Raw genomic sequence first — 20737 nt, 5'->3', positions numbered from 1 at the left:
AATTAAAATATGGGGCAAATGATTGGAGGCAAGGACCAGTAGCAGCAATATACGAAATTAAATTGTTTTATTTTTTAAAAGTTTAATTTCTCAGACACTCCCACCATAACAGAGAGAGAGAGAGCTCAATTTCATTTTTCTCTCTCCTCCAACTACAAATTCCGCTGGATTTGAATCTGGTTTGGCGTCCGTTGACACGAAGGCAGAGTTTGAGTCTTTGAGATATGACGCACCGGGTGAAATTACGGAATTACCATTGGGTTCTCTGTTTTGGAGTTCTACGTGGCGGGAGAGGATTCGACGGAAAGGTAGGGTGGGGGATTTAGAGGGGGTTTTGTCCGGTGGTAGTTCCAGGGGATTATTGAGATAACTTTATTGCGGTGGGGTTTGCTGACGTGTTAGGGGGTTGGGTTTCACTGTTTTTCAATGTGGGATATAAAAGCCCCCAAGGAATAACCGGATCCAATGCTTTCGCGACGCGTGGTTGTAAAACATGGGTCGAGTTTGCCCGGACCCGCAACGGCCGCGAGGATAAGGGCTTGTGGCCCAACCCACTCAGACTCGGACTGGACTTTGAGTAGGTCTATCTTTTTTGGCAAAAGCTGCGTAACGCCGGTCATTCACGTACGCCAACATGTCCGTTTAAACAGAGGGGCAACAATGTAACTTGATAATTCAGTTTTCACCAAGCCCACTGAAGAACAAAAATATAGTAATTGGTTCATCTTCTTCGAGCCTCAGCAGTTTGATTATTTAACATTCTCTTCTTCATTCCGATAATACAATCACCACCAACAACCAACTGTTTCCATGACAAGTTAATCTGCTTCTAATCTTCATCCCCTCATAAGGCTAACGCTCATACACGTTTTGGTGACCGGTATGTATTGCACTCCACTTCACATATATTCTGCAAATCTTCAGAAAGAGCCTCAGAAACAGCAAGAGTGAATAAAAAAGAGGAAGACGTGATCGACCTCCTAATTAGTAATACCCGATCACTTTCCACAATAAAGTAATACTTAATCTGTTGATCAAACTCTTTCAGTTATTCCTTCCTGGCTTCCTCTGATCTCATAGCTTCGTCGGAAGTAATGGGACCGACAGCCTCTCTGGCGACATCAATCGAGTTCCGGCCCTCTGCCGCGTGTGGACCCAATCATCATCTTCGTCGACGAGCCAACCTCCAACCCCCGAAATTGACTCCGCTTCCAGCCTTGACATGTTCAGAGAGAGACCTTTCCGGGGATCCTATACTCGACGGCGACGAGACAAGGTGGTTGAGACAGCGGTGGTGGAGGTAGGAGAAACCAGACTCGCAGAAGAAGCTTTCGGCGTGAAGGTAGATGAAGATGGCAAGCTTTTGTAATTGGTTTTTAGGATCTCTCAACTATTTCTTTGGTAGCGGTGAAAGCCATCGGAATTTGATATTAAGGTCTTTAAACGTTTACTATAACGAAATTTTTTTTACCGCTAACGGAATATATAGAGAGATTTACGTATATGCTCTTAGATTTTGAATCCGATGAATGATATGGAGCCACCTGTCCTGGGTCCACACTGGCGTACGAAACTTAGGCGTAGTCCAGCGCTTTCCATCTTTTTTATGAATATTCCTTTTTTTTTCTTTTTTTTTGGGAGAATGATGAATTTCCTTTAGAGTGCAATTGTTTTAAACTGCTAGTCCTTTAATTTATTTTCTCCCTCCGTAATTAGTAATTAGTAACAAGTCTTTTACATGTGCATATTTGTATGGAATCACAATCACAATCACAATCACCTAAAGATAAGCATGAACTGCTAAATAGGTTTACTGTATTATACAATTATTCGTCCTATCAACCGGTAGTTTTTATGATTATTTATTTATTTAATTTTTTTGTTTTTACTATAACAACCCTTATTTTTATTTGTGTTAGTTGGTTCATTAAGAGTAATTATAGAAATTTACAGTTTAGTGAAGCTTTTGAGGGCCTGGATTTATAGTAGTAGAGATGAGTGAGGAAATTACAACCACGCGACCCTACCAACACTGTAAGTTTTTATGATTATTATTTATTTTATTTATTTTGATTCTAATTTTAATTTTACTTTTATAATAACACCCTTGTTTTTATTTGTGTTAGTTGGTTCATTAAAGATAATTATATGGAAGTTCATAATTTGGTAAAAATTTTTAAGTGTCTGGCTTTATAGTAGTAGAGATGAGTGAGGAAATTATGTTATGTTGTGAAATTCTTTAGGTTGGTTGGTTAAAGCTTGGCTTCTTAAATCAAAGGTGTATAGTCTAAATGGGGACCTTTAGATGTCCTAAATCCATCTCCAATCATTGATTGGGTCTACTAAACAAATATTAATGGAGGGCTAAATACTATAAGTTTGTCGAAATATAGACCATCGTTTAGACCATGGATGACAAGCTGATGATAAAATATATTAGAATCTATAATTTAGACCTTAAATGATTGGAGCTAGAAAAATTATACACCGTACTATTTGGATGAACAGTACATGTTAAGGGACCATGGTCAGTTTTACACCTTGACGATTGGAGATGGTCTTACACCCTTGGCCTAAGTTCGAGTCTCCTTTACTCTCTTTTTTTTTTCTCGATTTGTTTTTTAATTTTCCTCTTCTTTAGCTCTTTCATATTCTAACAAATAAAAATAAAACTAAACGATTTTGAAAGTAATCTTACCTATTTAATGTTTTTCTCTTTTGTTCTTCAAATCTTTAATTCAATGAATCAATGATCCATTCTTGAATCAATGAATCAAATCTTCAAATCTCTTCTATAGTGTTCTTTGTCATTCTTGATTTCTAGATATGATCAAATTGATGAATCTATGTGATTTAAGTTTCTTTACATATTTGAATCATTTGATAGAAAAAGTTTAGATTATGTCGGTTCTACTTGTCTATTGAAAATGATCTGTTTGTCTTAATCATAACTTAAAAGGGGTCTCAATATCCAATTACCGTATACAGGACAAAAATACAGCGGCTTCACAAAACTCTCTCTGTCTCTCTCTCTCTCTCTCTCTCAATATTAGGGTTAGGGTTTGAAAGCGTCGCTCCACCATGACAGCTTCTATGTCTACCTCTACTTAAAACTATCTCTTAGCAACTAAGAGGAACTTGTCGACCTCGGTAATCTCCGATGTCCTAAAAACGGTTTCGTGGCTCCAAGATTCTATCTTATAGGCAAACTTAATACTGCTAGAGTAGTAACTTTCGACTCCTTCAGGAGTGGAGTGAGATCCATACGGCGCCTCTCGACTCCGGTGGAGGTTCTGGCTAGATAAGATTGTTTTCTCTTCACCTTCACCAATGAAAGAGACGTGACTCGGGTTAAGAAATGAGGACCATGAGGCTACCAAAGATCTATGATTCTCTGGAATGATTTTGATGGTTATTTTGTTATAATGGTTGTACCTCTTGATTTTGTGTGGATTTGGGTGAAAATACAGGATCTACCAACAACGCTCACAACAGCGGCAACCGCGTGTCTGGTTGGCAAGACTATCGTCCCGGTGCTTCAAGTTGATCAGCAAGGTATTAACAGCGGACAAATCAGGGTGTGTCTCACCCTCCCTCTCAATGATTTGGTGCATCCGAAAAGACGAATTAGGGTTTCCCTTGAGGATGTGCTCACGGTGAAATTCAGGTATGACCAATTACTTGGGCTTTGCAGAGACTGCTTTACGATCAATCATGAACCTCCTTCACCAGTTGCGCTCCTACTGGTGAATCCACCTATTGCTCCTCCTTTGATGGTGTTTCGTGGCAACGCACCCATCTCCCTCTCAGTTCCTAATGCAACTATGCCTCGTATCCCAAAAGATAAGAGGATGATCACCATCAGAGAAGTCCATGCTTTCCCTTCTCCTACAAAAATCACAGGAGTTAGGCGTAGAAGGGAGGATGAAGATGAGGCAGAAGGCAAGCGTGTGCGTCACCCTTTGGTTATGGTTCCTCTACCCTTAAACCCTAATAAATTAGGGGCATTAGGGTTTTCAATTGTTGTTTATGGTAACCTCGACATTGCAAGGACCAGGAAATCTCCAAGGAAAAGATCGGGGTCGACCACGTGGTAGCAAAAACAAGAAGAAGAGTTGTATCTAAAAAAAAAAAAAACAAGAACAATAGCTTGACAAACATGTTCGACTCCATGGCACCGGGAGCGATGATGGAGGAGAAGGAAGCTGCATCTAAATATGAGGAAGTCTGATTTCCTAGTGCGACTAGGAAAGATCCCTTCCAAACCCTATCATAGTCTCTATTTTTGCTTCACGGTAAAAGATACACCAATGGGTCTTAGGCCTCTGTTCGTTGAGAGAGTAACTATGTTTGGGGTGAGGAAGGTTATTTTGCTTTAAGCTTTCTAGTATTTTATGTCCACTTTTTTAGACGTAGTTTTGATAATTGTTTTTCAATTCGTAGTTTGTATTAAGTACTTTACTTTGTGTGTGAGTAATCTTCGAATTATTCAGGTATTGATCGTTCTACGATCGTTGATTGGCTTTATGTCTAATGGAGTTATTCTAATTCTTTCAAAAAAGAAGGGGTCTCAATATTGTTGGTTTAGTTTGTTCCTCTATGTTATAGTTTTCAAGCTAGGAAAGTATGTACATCCTCTTACACAGTTACAATGATACCAAGCTAAACAGTGATACCATCCTCGTACATCGATCCACTAATACGTGTTGATATTGTCGTGGAAGAATTGGTGTATTGATTCTCTTTTATCAGGTGCAGCTAAACGCCACATTCACCATTGTCGCACAAGGCCTCCGAATATGATGGACCGGTCCTGCAGCTTACTGCGCTCCGGCCATGCCAAGACCCACGTGATCAGCTGTCGAACGAGCGCCACCCCTTCATTCCGCCAACCAGGCCAGTAATTAAGGAATCGCCCAAGACACAAACCCCGTCGCAGTCCCTTCTTCCTTCACAACGTAACCTGACCCCTGGAGAACTCCTTGATCTATCCAAGTTGTCAATGGTGTTGTCCGACTTATTCTAGACCCACAAGGGGGCCGACAATGGCTCGTCCGACAACGACAAAAGGAAGCGACCCTAGACAAACAAAACGCTCCCTTTACATCTCTAGGGTTTTTTCTCCGACATTGGGACATTCTACGTCTATTTTTTCTTCTTATTACATAATTATTACTCTGAATTTTTTTCCCAGGGATTGATTGATCCTTTCAAAAATTATGGTTCTCTTCAGGTCGTGTAATGGGGTGATTGTAAAAGAGATTATGATGCATGATGGAGATCATGAAGTTATGCCATATTGGGCTAGACCTAATGCACCATTTTTGGAGTTGAAGATCCACCCTCCAATTAATTGAAGCCCATCTTCTGATCTCATTTCGTCAAACCCCATTTTTATTTTAGTTTTCTCAATTGAGTTGACAAATCTAAATAACAATTATTGGCATCCAAAACACATGAAAAACGAGCTAAGCAAGAGTATAATACAAGTAATAATCAGCTGGTTAAGTTGTCAAATAATGCTGCTTATTTGGGCCCTCTAGTAGTCTAGTCATCCATATTTGCTACTAACCTCTTATATCACGATACCAATTTGATGTAACTCCTACTCTCACTCTGCTTGACATAATTAAATTCTAATGTGCAATTATTAAACAAAAATATCTAAAGAGACACATGGTAACAGTAATGTTTTCTTTCTCATTTAACGTTACACTTGACGTACGTACTATTCTGCAATGTCATCAAGACCTTGAACAGAAAACTCGATCAAGAACACCTATTCATTACCGAACAATGAAAACGCCGTTGACATTATTCCGACCCCAAATACTCGGAACAGAGATAGCAAAAAGAGTTAAAGACCGTGAGGTCATGAGGTGGGGGGTTGGCTAACTTGGCTTGGTCTGCCCCAAAAACTAACACTTGGGGTTGATGAATGGCAGAAGCAGCCACATAGCAAGAGTGTGTGGCCATTTCTGGGCTTTGAGTTGGCATCACCAAACCACTCTGATTCAGTTCCACTCTCTCTCTCTCTCTCCCTCTCTGTCTATCTCTCTCTCCAGCAATCGTGCGACCGACAGAAGCCGGGGACCCACAACAGATCAGCAGTGAACTAATAAGACAGGGGCCCACGCACCTTTTTTCTGACGGCCCCTGATGAAGGAAAGCTCAAGTGGCCACGGCCGGGGGGAGTTGTACTTGACAAACGTATACGGATACGGGCATACGTAGGCGTATTTTGTTACGTAGAGGACGTCGGGGGGTAAAATAATGAAATACCTCCATGTTTGACTTTGGAGGGACGCGTGGCGCACGTGAGGAGGATGGACGGATGACCTCACATGCGAGCATTTAGGGTTGCGGTTGCTTTGTCGGCGTGCAAACATCTGCATGGGTTGGCAGGTCGTCGTCTTCCTCCAGCTTCCCTCCCCCGTTAAAATTAGGGTTATAAGCTATGTGGTAGATACCAGTCATGTCATGATGCATGTATTTATATGTATACCGGGTGCCATCATATTCATATATACATGTTCCAAATTCTTTATTTATATATACGTTAATGTTCATCGATCTCTTTGCCGGGGAAAGCTTGCTGCAGCTTGCTTGCAAGTTAGGTTTTCCAGGTAGTGATTATAGGTTTTTCTTCTTTCTTTCTGCTTTCGATCTCTCTCTCTCAGAGATAAAAGTTGGATGAACCGATGGAGTAGTGTACTTGAGATAGAACCGTTGCCTTTAGGTGCTTTTTATACTAGTGCGTGTTGATGGGTTTTGCTTTATGTTGAGGTTTGGCCGGTGTGAGTGTATGAACATACGCCACGTCCTCGACGGTTTTGTGGATCTTGTTGATCGAGCACAAGATGAAAGGCATTTTTCACTTGATTCATTAATTATCACCCTTGTTTAATTAGCTAGCTAAAACTACACGCACATATTATAATTGTTGGTGGCGCCAATTGGCCATTTGGATGAAAGAATGTTCATGCCAATTGTTCTTCTTAATCAGTTATTATTTTTGAATTTGTGTTATTCAGTAAACTTTGTGTGAATTAATCTTTTGCTCCTCTGATTCCCCTTTTACATTTTTTCTTGTCTCGATCGAATAATATTATATACATGACATTGCAATTGCTCGATAGATCGATATTTGTACGAAAAATTACTTCAATGAAATCTTATGTGTGTGTGTGTATTTCAATTCAAGCTATAAGTGTATAAGTGATCGAGATGATTATTATCGATCTTTATCTATCTAGAAGAAGTCCCGAAATAATATAGAGATGATTATCGATCTCTAATTCTCTATAGTATGTAAGAGACACGAACTATATATGTTAGTCTTCAATTAAAATATATAACAATTCCACAAATCTCTTTTATCGTCCAAAGTAAATCTTTTCAACTTATCCCAAATTTGAGTTGAAAGGAAGTGCTTACTGTTATTGAAACGCACTGTCTATATATGAAAGTGTGAGATTTTGAGAGATAACCACATACCGCCTCATGATATAGTAGATCCATTACCATGCGCTTACACTAGATAACGCACAATTATATGACCCATTATTTCTACGTACATACAACAGTATTTTACAAGCCTAGCTACCAGGTAATAACACACGTAATTAAGATTAGAAGCTTTCTAGTGGATTATGAAACGATTAAATTATCAAAATGATTGAAAGAAAACGACCACTTAATAAAAAAAATGGTGGGGGGAAGATTCGATCTTCTCTCTTCAACCTAGCTCCTTTTATACAATTTCATGCGTGATTGTGAAAGCAAGTAGGAGACTAGATCTATTTGTTAATCCGTGGATCCTTTAACTTTCGTAGCAAATCATCTTTCTTAAATCAGTGTCATGTGGAGATACCACGGCAAGCTATTGGAGAATAGCACTTCGTACTTTTATAATATCCCATCCCCTTGTATTCTAATGCATCTTTCAGCTACACATATGTTGTCTTCTGTTATATAAACCACTATTCAAGGAAATAAAACTAGGGCAACTGACTTTTAGGAAATTTAGAAATCTACTATATATGATAGAGACCACCAAACATCCATGAGGAAAAGTGAGGGCAGGAGATAAAAAGATTGAGACAAAATACTTTTCTTTTGCTTTGGGGGATAAGAAAATGAAGAGAAATGTTGTGTTTTGTTTGTTAATATGATTAATGGATGCTTACTTGTCGCACATTTTAGTAAAGAAGAAAGATTGATGCTACTGCCCCCCGGCCCTGCCAACTTTTGTGGTCGGCCTCCACGCCCGGCCACTTCGATCAATATGATGATTTGAACGTTGAAGTGATCAAAGATTCAAGCGTTGAAGTTTTTCGGTGGCGACCCTTGGAGCCAATTATACAATACTTTTGTCCTTTGTTCTACAAATACTATATCTTTCTCGTTATGCTTAGTTTATAATTCCAACTTTGCAAATCAAGTACAACTTAAGGGCTTCATTGGGTGTTATGATCCAGCATCACTTTTTTTAGTCACTCATATGTCAAACTTATGTTTGGCTCTAATTTTTGGGGGGTTTTCTCTATAGTTTGGTTGGATGAAACGTCTATGTTGGAAGGTATGGTGTTTGCTTTCAAGTTTCTACGTACCTACAACACCTAAAATTAATATACACAATATCAGGGTGCTCAATATAAGGCTGAATATAATTAAGCTGCACATATATTGCATGCCGATGTTGTTTATATACACCACCCCTCAATACATACACATATGCAAATGTAGATGAAATTAGATTACGTATTTAAGAATCGATCGAGACCGATTGGAAATGTGATTGTCTAATTATATATCAAGGTTACTCTAATCTATATATTGTTACTTTTTGGGTCCTTGTAAAATAATAATTATACGAGGAAGTAGTTTAATTTGAGACACTTTCAACTATAAAAACAAAATACATTGAGTGAACTAAATACCGGTTAAACACATCGTAATTAAGGAAATATAATTTTTAAACACATGACACATGAGTTTCTATTTATTGCTCCATGATACACAAGCAACTATAACATAAATATCAAAACGAAAAACTATAACATAAAATACAAGATCTGTCGGTGGTCTAGCAAACTCATCATAAAATATGTAGCATGTATAGTTGATAAATCGGAAAATATATACATGGGTTGCAGATAGATATATGTGCATATTATGTGATATCATGTGTGAATATGATTATGGTAATTAGACCAATAATTTAGGTGGGGGTCCTATAACCATGTAATCCAAAACTTAGCACATGGAATTAAAATTCGTGTCAATTCCCTAATCTAATAAGTGAAATGGACTATTAATTCATCATATTAGTTTGGCCATCAAGGAAAAAAAATCTCATAATCACCGAGTTAATTCATTAGATATTTTTGGGACCTTTTTTCTTGAAATGACAAGTCTAATCTCAGTCATGTTTCTTACATTAATGTGTGATGCATGGCTAAATATGTTAAGATATAATTTAATTGGATCCTAATTGCATAATCACGTTCTTATTCTCTAAAAATGTCATGAAAAATCAACAATGAGATCCAATCGCATTCGCCTACTTATTTCATGATAATGTCATCATGATGGTCAATCCAATTAAAACAAAAATCAAATTAAGTTTCTCTATGGGGCACTCTGTACACCTACTCCCTTGAACCACCAACCTCCCCTCCCACCACCTCGCAAATCCGGCCATGTATGCACTTGTTAATCATAAAGTGCTCGTTAATCACCATAGCACCTCACCAATTTATCGAACACTAGAATTATGTTTATTGTAGTAACTTGTTTTTTTATCAAGTTAATTTAAGTTTCGAGTATTAGACAACAATTTTTAAGTAAACCAACATTTGAATAGAACGACACATCGAGTCACCTCTTGGAGCTGTGAAAAACTGAAGCAGGGCTAGAAGCTAGGCTAGAAGAGCATAAAATCCTATGGACTAGAACAAGTGGAATCGCAAAAGAAGAATCTGTTATTCTGGCACCGAAACTCTGTGATCCGAAACCACCCTCACATTTAACTCGTAATTAATTTTGACTGCCCTTCGTCTCTATCCTTATCCGTATCTATACGCTTTCTCTCTTGCAAAACAAATATACGATTACGAAAGCATACCACACCATCCATTTTTAGCTTTGCTTCGCCTAGATTTATTCCTCTCTCTCCTCTCTCTCTCTCTCTGAGTCCTCAGACTTCTCTCTCTTACCAATTTGTCGGTGTAAAAATCAGATCTTGCAGAGCATACATACATACAAACACTGTTGCTTCCATCTCTGCTTCTGCTTCTTGTTCTTGTCATTGTTTCTTGGGAAACCCAAGTGGGATTAGGAAGAGGGTGTTGGTTTGAATTGTGTTGTGTTGCGAAATGTTTAAGCTTTATGCGCTGGATGCTAATTTATGGTGGTAGTTGGTGGGTGGTCTAGTTATTATTGTTCAGTGATTGGGATTTTGGGTTTGGAGTTGGAATTGGAGGTCTTGAAGTGCATGAGGGATTTGGTTTTCTGGGTTCCATGCTGGGTCAGGGATTTGGGTTTGAGAATAAGCTGGGATTCTGTGCTTTTGATAAGAAGCAGAGGTAGGTGGGGCAAATGTGGCTAAGTTTTTTTTGTGAGAATTGACTACTGCGTTTGGTTTTGCTCTGCTTGATCTCAACTGGGTGTGAGGTTTTTTGGCTCAGTCTTTTCGAGATTTTGAGTTGTGGGTACAATAATGCAGCAGGATCACAGCAAAAAGGTGAGTTTTTTAGTGGTTGGTTTTGATTGTCTCTTGATTTAGTATGTGATCCCAGTGTTGCTTTTTCTTTCTAATTGTGTTTTGATCATTGAAACGTCTCATGATTCATTTTATGAGTGAAATTTGCATAATTGGATTCATAGCTGTTTGTTTTTCCTGGGAAAGTTTTGATCTTTTTGATCATTGAGCACTAAAACGGTAGATCATTGAAGTTTTAATTTTCTAAACTCTCTGCTTTGCTGATCAAGTGACGCATCTTCTGGTTTTTATGAATTTCCTATTAGATTTCAACTTACCTTCCGATAAGGAAGTAAAACAAAAGGTACTGTTGGATATGTATGTAACAGTCATAATTGATAACGGGTTCCCATTCTTATTCTGGAATGGTTGTTATTCCTGGAATTTAATGATGCCTTTTTTTTTATCAGCTCATTATATGCCAATTACATTGATCCCTCCTCTCTTTCTTTCTGTCTCTCTCTGTTGGTATGACTCAGATTGGTGTCTAGTAAAGTGACAATTCTCTCTGGTCTTGATTTTCGCCCTTGTTTTATTAGACATATATTTCTTTTAGTTTGTTCAACAAAGAATGGATGAGCTGGTATTGGAGTCCCCAATTCCAAAATCAGGATTAGTTCTAGGAATTGGACGTTTGTGGTCTTTTACCTTTTTCATTTTGATTCTATTTCTATCTGTTTAGAGTTGACTTCAAGGACTTTTGAGAATTATTGTTCAAAGTATCTGATTAATAACATGGACCTTGGTTTTCTGGAATGCACGGTCAAACTAACAAAATTAGGAATTTAATAAATTTATGGATCATTGATTGCATGCTATTTTAGGATATATAAGTTGTATTATTCTTTGTGCATCAACTATTACTGTATACTGATCTGGGAATCAATGCTACAGAATTCAACAGAGATGGAGTTTTTCTCTGATTATGGTGATGCCAATCGATACAAAATTCAGGAAGTTATTGGAAAAGGAAGCTATGGCGTTGTTTGCTCAGCAATAGACACTCATACACATGAAAAGGTGGCAATAAAAAAAATACACGATATATTTGAACATATATCTGATGCTGCTCGTATTCTTCGCGAAATAAAGCTTCTCAGGCTGTTGCGACATCCTGACATTGTTGAAATTAAACATATTATGCTCCCACCTTCTAGAAGAGACTTCAAAGATATTTATGTTGTTTTTGAGCTCATGGAATCAGATCTTCATCAAGTTATCAAAGCTAATGATGACCTGACGCGAGAGCACTATCAGTTCTTTCTTTATCAACTACTTCGTGCATTGAAGTATATTCACACTGGTAATTGATGCTCGCTAATTTCTTTGTGGTTTCAAGTAGATAGGTTTTGTGCTCTCAGTATTTCTAGTGGTTGATTGCCTCTGTGCTGCATTTAACTTATCTTTTTCATTGTTATTGTACCTTGTGTTTGTAAATCTCTCTTATATCTTCCCTTCCTTTTCTCCTCTCTTGCATTTTTTATTCTTTAATTTTATGGGATATCATTGATTGTGGGCACTAATACTTAGCTACTTGGTGCAGCGAATGTCTACCATCGTGATCTGAAACCGAAGAACATATTGGCAAATGCAAATTGCAAGCTAAAAATTTGTGATTTTGGGTTAGCGAGAGTTGCGTTTAATGATACGCCTACAACAATATTTTGGACGGTAATCAATTCAGGATGTTTAGTCTATTTTTTTTTTCATAAACTATGTTTATATGGTATCATTAGTATGTGGTAACATATTTTTAATATCTGTGTAGATGCTAATACTTGTTCACCTTTAACGGGGCGTTTACAGGACTATGTTGCAACTAGGTGGTATAGAGCTCCAGAGCTTTGCGGATCATTTTTCTCTAAGGTAGAACTTCACATAGAGTTTCCTACGTTTTCTCTATGTTCACAGGTTGCTTGATTTAAATCTAGTAATTACGTGTATCTTTGCCATCATCATATTCCTTTTCCCTGTAACTACGTGTATCGTTGCAATCATCAAATTCCTTTTCCCTTTAACTACTTCACCTTCTCTCTGAACCATTACTTTTGAAAATCAGCTTGTATTTACTATGGTTTTGACAAGCTGATATGGTGATAATATCCTTTTCTGTTAAAGAAAGATGACCGAGTCTTTTATTTCCTCTCATATTGAGATGAAGAGTGAAAAGGAAATCAGTACGTTGTTATTCCACTTTTAAATTACTTTCTACAAAGATCTAAATATTGAGTAGTTGTGAAGTATCTCTTCTTTCCTACTTATTTTCTGAAACCATACAAATGCAGTATACACCTGCAATTGATATATGGAGTATAGGCTGCATCTTTGCTGAAGTATTAACTGGGAAGCCCCTCTTCCCTGGAAAGAATGTTGTTCACCAGCTAGATTTGATGACTGATCTGCTTGGCACGCCCTCATTGGATACTATATCTAGGGTATAGAAAACTTCACTTTCTTGATACTATGCTTTCTATCGCTCCTTTATGTCTTTCTTTTCAAGTTTATCCTTTAGATATGGTTATAACAACATCAATCTACTTTGGTGTCCAGGTTCGAAATGACAAGGCAAGGAGATACCTAACAAGTATGAGGAAAAAGCAACCTGTGTCGTTTGCACAGAAATTTCCAAATGCTGATCCCTTAGCATTACGACTTTTGCAAAGATTGCTTGCCTTTGATCCAAAGGACCGACCGACTGCTGAAGAGGTTGGTCATATCATATCAAAGTATCCATCATCCTTTTGTGTTTTCTGCTATGTGCATTTCCGTGCTATTTTCTGGCAAATTATGTGTGATTAATTGAGTCGGTACTTAAATGTAGATACTTTAGTCAGTACATGTATGTAGATAATTTGATCATCTTGTTAATATGGTATTTGGTTCTTTCACCAGGCACTGGCTGATCCTTATTTTAAGGGACTCTCGAAAATTGAGAGGGAACCCTCGTGCCAGCCAATTACGAAGATGGAATTTGAATTTGAGAGGCGAAGGGTCACAAAGGAGGATATACGGGAGCTAATTTTCCGCGAAATATTGGAGTACCATCCTCAATTGCTTAAAGATTACATAAATGGAACCGAACGGACTAATTTTCTCTATCCAAGGTTCAAGCAGCCATAGTATCTTTGATACACATTGTTGTACATATTAATTAAGGTCCTTTTTCCTACCTCATTTCTGAATTTGTGTGTATTTGTATGCAGTGCTGTTGATCAATTCCGGAAGCAGTTTGCACATCTTGAGGAAAATAGTGGTAAAAGTGCCCCGGTTATTCCACTTGAACGAAAGCATGCATCCCTTCCTAGGTAAAATATTGTTCTTTGGTTCATATCTTCACCTGTTGACAAGCTTCTAACCAAGTTATGTATGTCAAGTACACATAGTAACCACTGTGATAGTACAAGGCTGGCCTGAAATAGTATAATTAGCCAAAGTACATTTTTTTTTATTATGTTTTTTCTTTTTAAGTTTTAGTTTGAGGGTTCCATCACATGATGGTCTTTTACTGCCCTGCTTTTTGATCAATCAGTACCCCATTTTCAGGGACATCTCCTTATTAGGTAGTGTGAGGGTTGACTAATTAGCCTAATAAGTCTGTCCCTCCAGCACTTTTAGCAATTCTAGGATGGTACCACATTATTAGACTGTTGAGGGCTGTAATGACAAGTTCATAATCCATTAAATGTTGACAGGTCTACAATTGTACATTCAAATACTGTTCCCCCGAAGGAACAACAAAATTATGCATACGTGAAAGATCCGAAACAAGCTGACGAGGTATACAAGAATTCAAGGGATACAGAGGGAATACATGTAAATCTGTCAAGAACCATGCAAGCACCACAAAGAATTCCTTTAGGTACTCAATAGCTTTCTTTGAAGAATCTGTAGCCGTTTTGATTTACTTGTGCTTCGATATAGTTTTAACTGGATTTGGTTTTACTTCTTCAGCTAAACCAGGTAGAGTTGTTGGGCCTGTTGTACCTTATGATAATGGAAACATCGTCAAAGATGCTTATGACCGAAGGACGCTTGTTAGAAATACAGTACTGCCCCCTCAGGCTGTTCCTCCTTCTTATTGTTATCGGAAACCCGGTAGTGGAAGTCAAGAAAGGTCTGCAGTGGAAATGAATAGAGACTTCTCCTCGCAAACCAAGCAAGCGGTACAGTGTGGCATGGCATCAAAAGTAGCACCAGATGTAGCAATCAACATCGACACAAACCCATTTTTTATGACAAGGGTGGGGGTCAATAAGGTGGAACATGATGACCGAATTGCTATTGACACAAACTTCTTGCAGTCAAAGGCTCCATATGGTGGGATTGGTTCTGCTGCTGCTACAGCAGCTGCTCACCGCAAGGTTGGAACTGTTCAGTTTGGCATGTCAAGGATGTACTAGGGAAGCATTTAGACAGAGTTGGGAGATCAATTGTAGAAATGTTGCCCTAATGGTGCAGTAAATCACGAGGAAGAAGATGGAGCCAGTTCATGCGTAGGAAACAGGACGGATAAGCACTCTAAGGGAGGTTCAAAGCAGGTGATGGAGTGCTTTACTTTGAAAGAGCCGCAGCTTTTCTTTTGTTGTGTTGGATACAAGTACATTTATGTTGCCACAAGAGACCATGTCAAGTGAAGTTATACATTCAAATTCAAAAATGAAACTCTTCCCCCGTAATTCAAATGAAATGCAACTATGTGAACTGTACCTCTGTCCGCAACAATATCATAACAGTTGGCTCTCTATCCTCGAGGCTTCTAATCATGTAGAACGAGGTGCGTTGAAGGAAAAAGAGCTTAAATTTGCACTGTTGTCCTGTGAAGGAAGTAAATGGATCAGTTATGAGGAGTAAAGTGTGGGAAACTGGGGGAATCAGAAATTAATATGTTTCTGTCAGCACTCATCATTTCTGTCCTCTTACTTCAGACTTCGAACAGAAGTTGGTTAGCCTCTTGTTTCTTACTTCAATCTAGTGATTGCATATACAAGCGGATCTAATCTTCGGCTGCCAATGGAACACCAACCTAATTTACGTGATTTGATGTATAACTGGATTTGAACTGTAAACATAATGAAAACAGAAGTCTCAAGACACATAGCAGAAGTCATAAGACTCAAAGCAGAGTGCAGGCGAGGCATTATGGGTGGCTCTGCTGTGCTTTGAATAATGTTTTGGGGAGATAATATCAGTATATCTTGTTTGGTGTTTCTCTTTGTTCCCCAACAGGAAGCTCGACTCTTAGGTTGTTTGTTGGGAGATGCATGCATAGTATGGAAATGAATGCTCAAGAGTAGAGATTGATCTCATCTCAGAGACCCATGCTTCTTGGATCATGTGGAATTTAAAAAAAAAAACTAAATATACCGCGAAGAATGAATTTATTTGAATTTTGTCAAAGAAATCAATTAGAAACATCAATAACAGGCCGTGGAGGAACATAGCACATATACTCCGGCCACATTAGAAGCACGACAACTATCTTCATGGAGAACATCCTCAATGATAACAAGACTCGTTCATAGTTGAAAGTTTAAATAGTTTTGTGGTATCTATTTAGCTATTTGCTAAAACCCTACCAAATCCAAGTCCCAAAAAACGGATTTTAGGGCACCAAATAGCAAGAAGTATCTAAAACATCTCATCATGTAAACTGTTGGGAGATGCCCTCAGTACTAAGCCAAGTTGAAAGAACAGCAGGGATGGACATGCATATGTACAGTTGGTGATGGAGAAAAGGTGGGGGGAAGTAAATGAGTTGGCAGCCATGGGCATCCAGCAACAGTTTTCTCTCTGACTCGAACACACTAGGAATTAACAACACTTTGCACAGCACAGCAGCAGCTGCTGCAGAAGCAAGCAAGCATGTCCATGATGCCTCAATGCCACAATCCAGTTCGAGATCGATGATCACTTGCCTCTTGTGATTATAATTATTAAGGGGAGGAATGGGGTGCACAATGTTCCATGCCATGTCATTATTCAATACTCCCCCTACTTTGCTGTACATATGGACCCTCTTTGCACGTATGCCTTGTCCCAATGAGCACCCATCATAAGGGGCCCTTTCTTCACACCACATGCTTCCCTCTTTCTTCTGCTCAGCACACTCATTTCATCCTCATTTACTCTTCATAATCCATATCCAGTATCTCTTCATGATTTCCTTCTCATGCATAAGCTTTGTTAATTTGTTAACTAAACATCGAGATAAAGTGTTCGACCAATTGCGGTGCATTTTGGTTTTTGTAATAGGATTTTTGCGTACTTGGTTGAATTATTCCAAGATGAAGGTGATTGCTCTCATCAGTCTCATGCATATCGACACATGCGACTTTAATTGATTCGACAACTTACCCATCTTAACTTAAGTGACGACACATTTACTTTATACGTTCAATGCACATATGGTTACATAAAGTCCATGTGTCATACCAAATTATGTCGAAGATGATGTCTTTCTGTTTAGGATGTCTTTGCTGTTGTTATCAAAACTGTTTTAATTAAGTACATCACATACTAGAACACAATCTTTTTGGATCTGAGATTAGGTCACAGCTTGAGCTGCAAACATTGTACTTGGATGGAGTACGGCTCCTCCTCCCCCTAATTTATTTTAGAAGACAAAAAAAGGAGGGAGTAAACAATAAAAAACTTAAAGCTCCAGAATCCGATTGTGACTGATTGTGATCCAAGAATTGCTTTGAGTTTTGAGGTAGGATTTTATGAAATAGAATATTTTCCAGCAATAAAAAAGAAGAAAGAAACACAGGCTGTAGTGTGGGAATGTGACAGCAGAGAAGAAACAAGGGGGTCTGATCACATGGAGCCCCATATGCCCAACAAAACCAAATCTTAACACTATCAATCCCGATGATGATGATGATGATCCAAATCAGATCACAATCAACCTCCGCTGGTTTCCTCCTTGGAAACACCACCACCACTCCTCCATTTACACCACCTCACCCGCCGCTTCACTTCGAGTAATTATTCTGCGGTCCTTAAATATCACTAACATCGCTGCCTCCAATAGAATAGCTACATTTCAGTGTTAAACTATAAGTTATATATATAAATATATATATATATATTTTTTTTGTGTGAAACAACTAACGTAGTATATGTAAGTGAACCGAGTAACTAATTAATATGTAATATTTTAATTCGGTCATTATGAACACATGTAATACCATTATCATGCATGTAATACCATTAACAAAATTGAAACCTAAAAAAACAGTTTTAAGTTATTCCAACACATGAGATAAGGATTTAAAGTCGAATAAGAGGTATTATTATTATGAACGCTAAATTTTATCTGATCAAAAATGAAAATGAAAAAAATGAATTTAAGATTTCTAATTTTCATTAGATATTCGCATACAATGATTTGAGGACTTGTACATTAACGGTGCAAATGCACTTTGCTGTGTAGAATATGCTCCGCAAATAGAACGCTAGAGACATTGAGAGGAGAAGATAGTAAAACCATGTTAACGGGGACGAAGACGAAAATCCAAAAGAAGCAAGCTGGTCTACAGTAGAAGCATTTTGATTCTTGATTCATTTTAAAGAGAAATCGTAATGAATTTGTTAAAAGATCTTCAAGTGTGAAATTTCATACCCTAATTTACGCTAATTAGGATCATATTTTCATATACTATTTATTTAGTAACATAGTAAAAGAAAGCGCTCAAACATGATCCAGCACCGTTCAGTCAAAGTAAAAGAAAACGCTCTAACAAAGTAAAAAGATATGACGTCAAAATCAAACTGTTCAGCGGACGAGCTCGGTGACTTGAGAACAGGGCGGTCCGTACTTAACCGCAGCGGGGGAGAGCTGGCTTTGTATTTTCTTAATGAATAGAGAAGGTGATAATAGTGAGAAGAACGAAACGGGATTAGGGGGTATTTGAGGGGCTCAAGGGGTGGGGTCCCCAGGGGGGGACACGTGGCGAGCATGCGAAGGGAAGCGATGTAGATCACAGGAAGAAGGAGGAGCACATGGGGGTGTTAGGTTCAAGAAAATCATGTGATCACATGTGCTCTCTCTCTTTGCCTTTTGTTTTGTACCGTGGGTCCCAGCCCCGTTTCCTCTATGTAAAACCTATCCACACCTGACTCCCCCTCACTCGCCCTCCCCTGCGCGTCTCCCTGCTCCCCACCCCTTCCTTTTTCTCTTTTCTTTTTTTACTTTGGGGTAAATATTACTAACCCTGAATTCCTTTGGTTTTTATTTTTAATTTTTTTTTATGAATCCCTGAATTCCTTAGTTATGTTTGAGTAATCGAGTGATTCGAGTCCATTGCTTTTGCATTACAACTTTGATATAATTTTTAATTTGCTTTAATCATATACATCCTATTTCAATTTTTCAGTCTTTTGTTTTTTTGTATTAAAGTTTTTGTCATCACATGTGAAGATTACGCTCATCAGTTATAATTGATATTTGTGTGCGTTGACTTTTATGATTGTGATGACGATTCTAAGAATCATTCATTGTGTTCGTTATAGTTTTGTGGGTATAGATTTTATGGATAACATATTTAATTAGTCTGATTGGTCAATAATAATTGTTTCAATGTATTTTAAGTAATTAGTTGAATGATCCGTGTAATTCTATTGTTGTAATAAAAACAATATAGGTGCGCATATGCGTTTGAAAATACACTGTTATTATTTTAAAGATTGAATTTATGAGTAGAAAGAGTACCTGGGTTAATTTTTTCCTCGTCGAAAAAAAAGAGGTTAATTTTCTTTCTTTTAGTTTAGGTTAATTTCTTTTTGTTGTTAGTGTTAATCATGATAGAGCAAAGGAAGAGTGACGACGCGCCTGAGTAGACTTGTGATGCACAGCGCTAGAGTCCAAATCCCAAACCAGGGCTTGGGAAGCCAAAACTAAGCGGGCCATGCTTCGTTGGCATTGACATTTCTAGAGCTCAACAATAATTTAACGCCAACCTCATACTCACTTCCTCACTCTCACACCCTTCATTTCATTCCCAAAGTCATAACCCCCTTCAATTCTATTCTCCTCCTTCAATTCTCTTTTCCAGATTACACATCCATGGAGATCGAGAATACATCCCAGACCCAGATACCCAAACCCACATTGAAGAGAAAGCAAAGAAAAACCCACATGGGCAGTAATGCAGTGCATGAATCCCACACAGCAAATTCAAGCAGCAGCAGAAGAATCAAAGCAAGAAGAGAGAGTCAGTGCATGAAGAACAGTGCTGCTTCTCAGGAAAGCGCAAAAGATGTAAAGGCTCATGGTGGTGAGGAGGAGGCTGCTGCTGCTGATGATAGGGAGGAGGTGGAGAGGAAGATAGAGGCATTGCAGAGGATTGTGCCAGGAGGTGAGTCACTTGGTGTGGACAAGCTATTTGAAGAGACTGCTGGGTACATTATGACCTTGCAGGTTCAGCTCAAAGCCATGAAAGCCCTTGCAAGCTTTTTTGAGGGGTTGGAGAAGGAGAAGAAGAAGTTTGGAGCTTGAGTAAGGAGGGAGCTAGGGAGGTTCTTAACTGGTTTCATTATGAGAGACCAAAGAATCCATCTTTTTTCTTCTTCAATGTTAAATTTTTCTTTGTTGGGTAAGTAGTGGGTTAATGGGTACCTTCTTCTTCTTCTTCTCATGATGTTAATTTTTGTTTTTCCTCTTTTGATATTTGTAATGAGCTAATGAATAGGAAATTAAAGATCAATGTTCTCTAGCTAGTACTAAAGAAAATTAATGTAATCACTGCCTTTTGATTTTATGGTGTAGGGATTTAAGACTGTTGGGATGTTGGATGAATGAGCTGCATCATATATTCATCACATAATTATGTGCCTATTCAATTTTTCAGGTCATGAAAAGGACCCTGTCTCAGAATTATTCTGATTGATTATCTCAAGGCCTGTGAGCTGTGATTAGACAATGATAATCTTCCATTGTATTTTGCCAGTCTTAGGTTGCATGCATTTTGG

General features: G+C 38.2%; 2 protein-coding genes across 2 annotated transcripts; both read left to right on the top strand.

Annotated features, from left to right (window-relative positions):
- Positions 1-10174: 10174 nt before the first annotated feature.
- LOC101306152 (mitogen-activated protein kinase 10-like) lies at positions 10175-15972 on the top strand. The gene is made up of 10 exons (XM_004303818.1): positions 10175-10747; positions 11660-12068; positions 12309-12436; positions 12572-12631; positions 13051-13200; positions 13316-13471; positions 13658-13869; positions 13969-14070; positions 14458-14624; positions 14717-15972. Exons 1-10 carry the CDS (start codon positions 10724-10726, stop codon positions 15163-15165), a joined length of 1857 nt encoding a protein of 618 aa, XP_004303866.1. The 5' UTR covers positions 10175-10723; the 3' UTR covers positions 15166-15972.
- Positions 15973-19832: 3860 nt separating this feature from the next.
- Positions 19833-20423, top strand: LOC101314114. The gene has a single exon (XM_004305782.1). The coding sequence runs from the start codon at positions 19833-19835 to the stop codon at positions 20262-20264; it is 432 nt and encodes a 143-aa protein (XP_004305830.1). The 3' UTR covers positions 20265-20423.
- The last annotated feature ends 314 nt before the right edge of the window (positions 20424-20737 follow it).

The sequence above is a fragment of the Fragaria vesca genome, linkage group LG6 (genome assembly GCF_000184155.1).
Source record: "Fragaria vesca subsp. vesca linkage group LG6, FraVesHawaii_1.0, whole genome shotgun sequence".
Classification (NCBI taxonomy): domain Eukaryota; kingdom Viridiplantae; phylum Streptophyta; class Magnoliopsida; order Rosales; family Rosaceae; genus Fragaria; species Fragaria vesca.
Note: the sequence above shows the minus strand (reverse complement) of the source record. Positions and strands in the feature narration are given on the sequence as shown.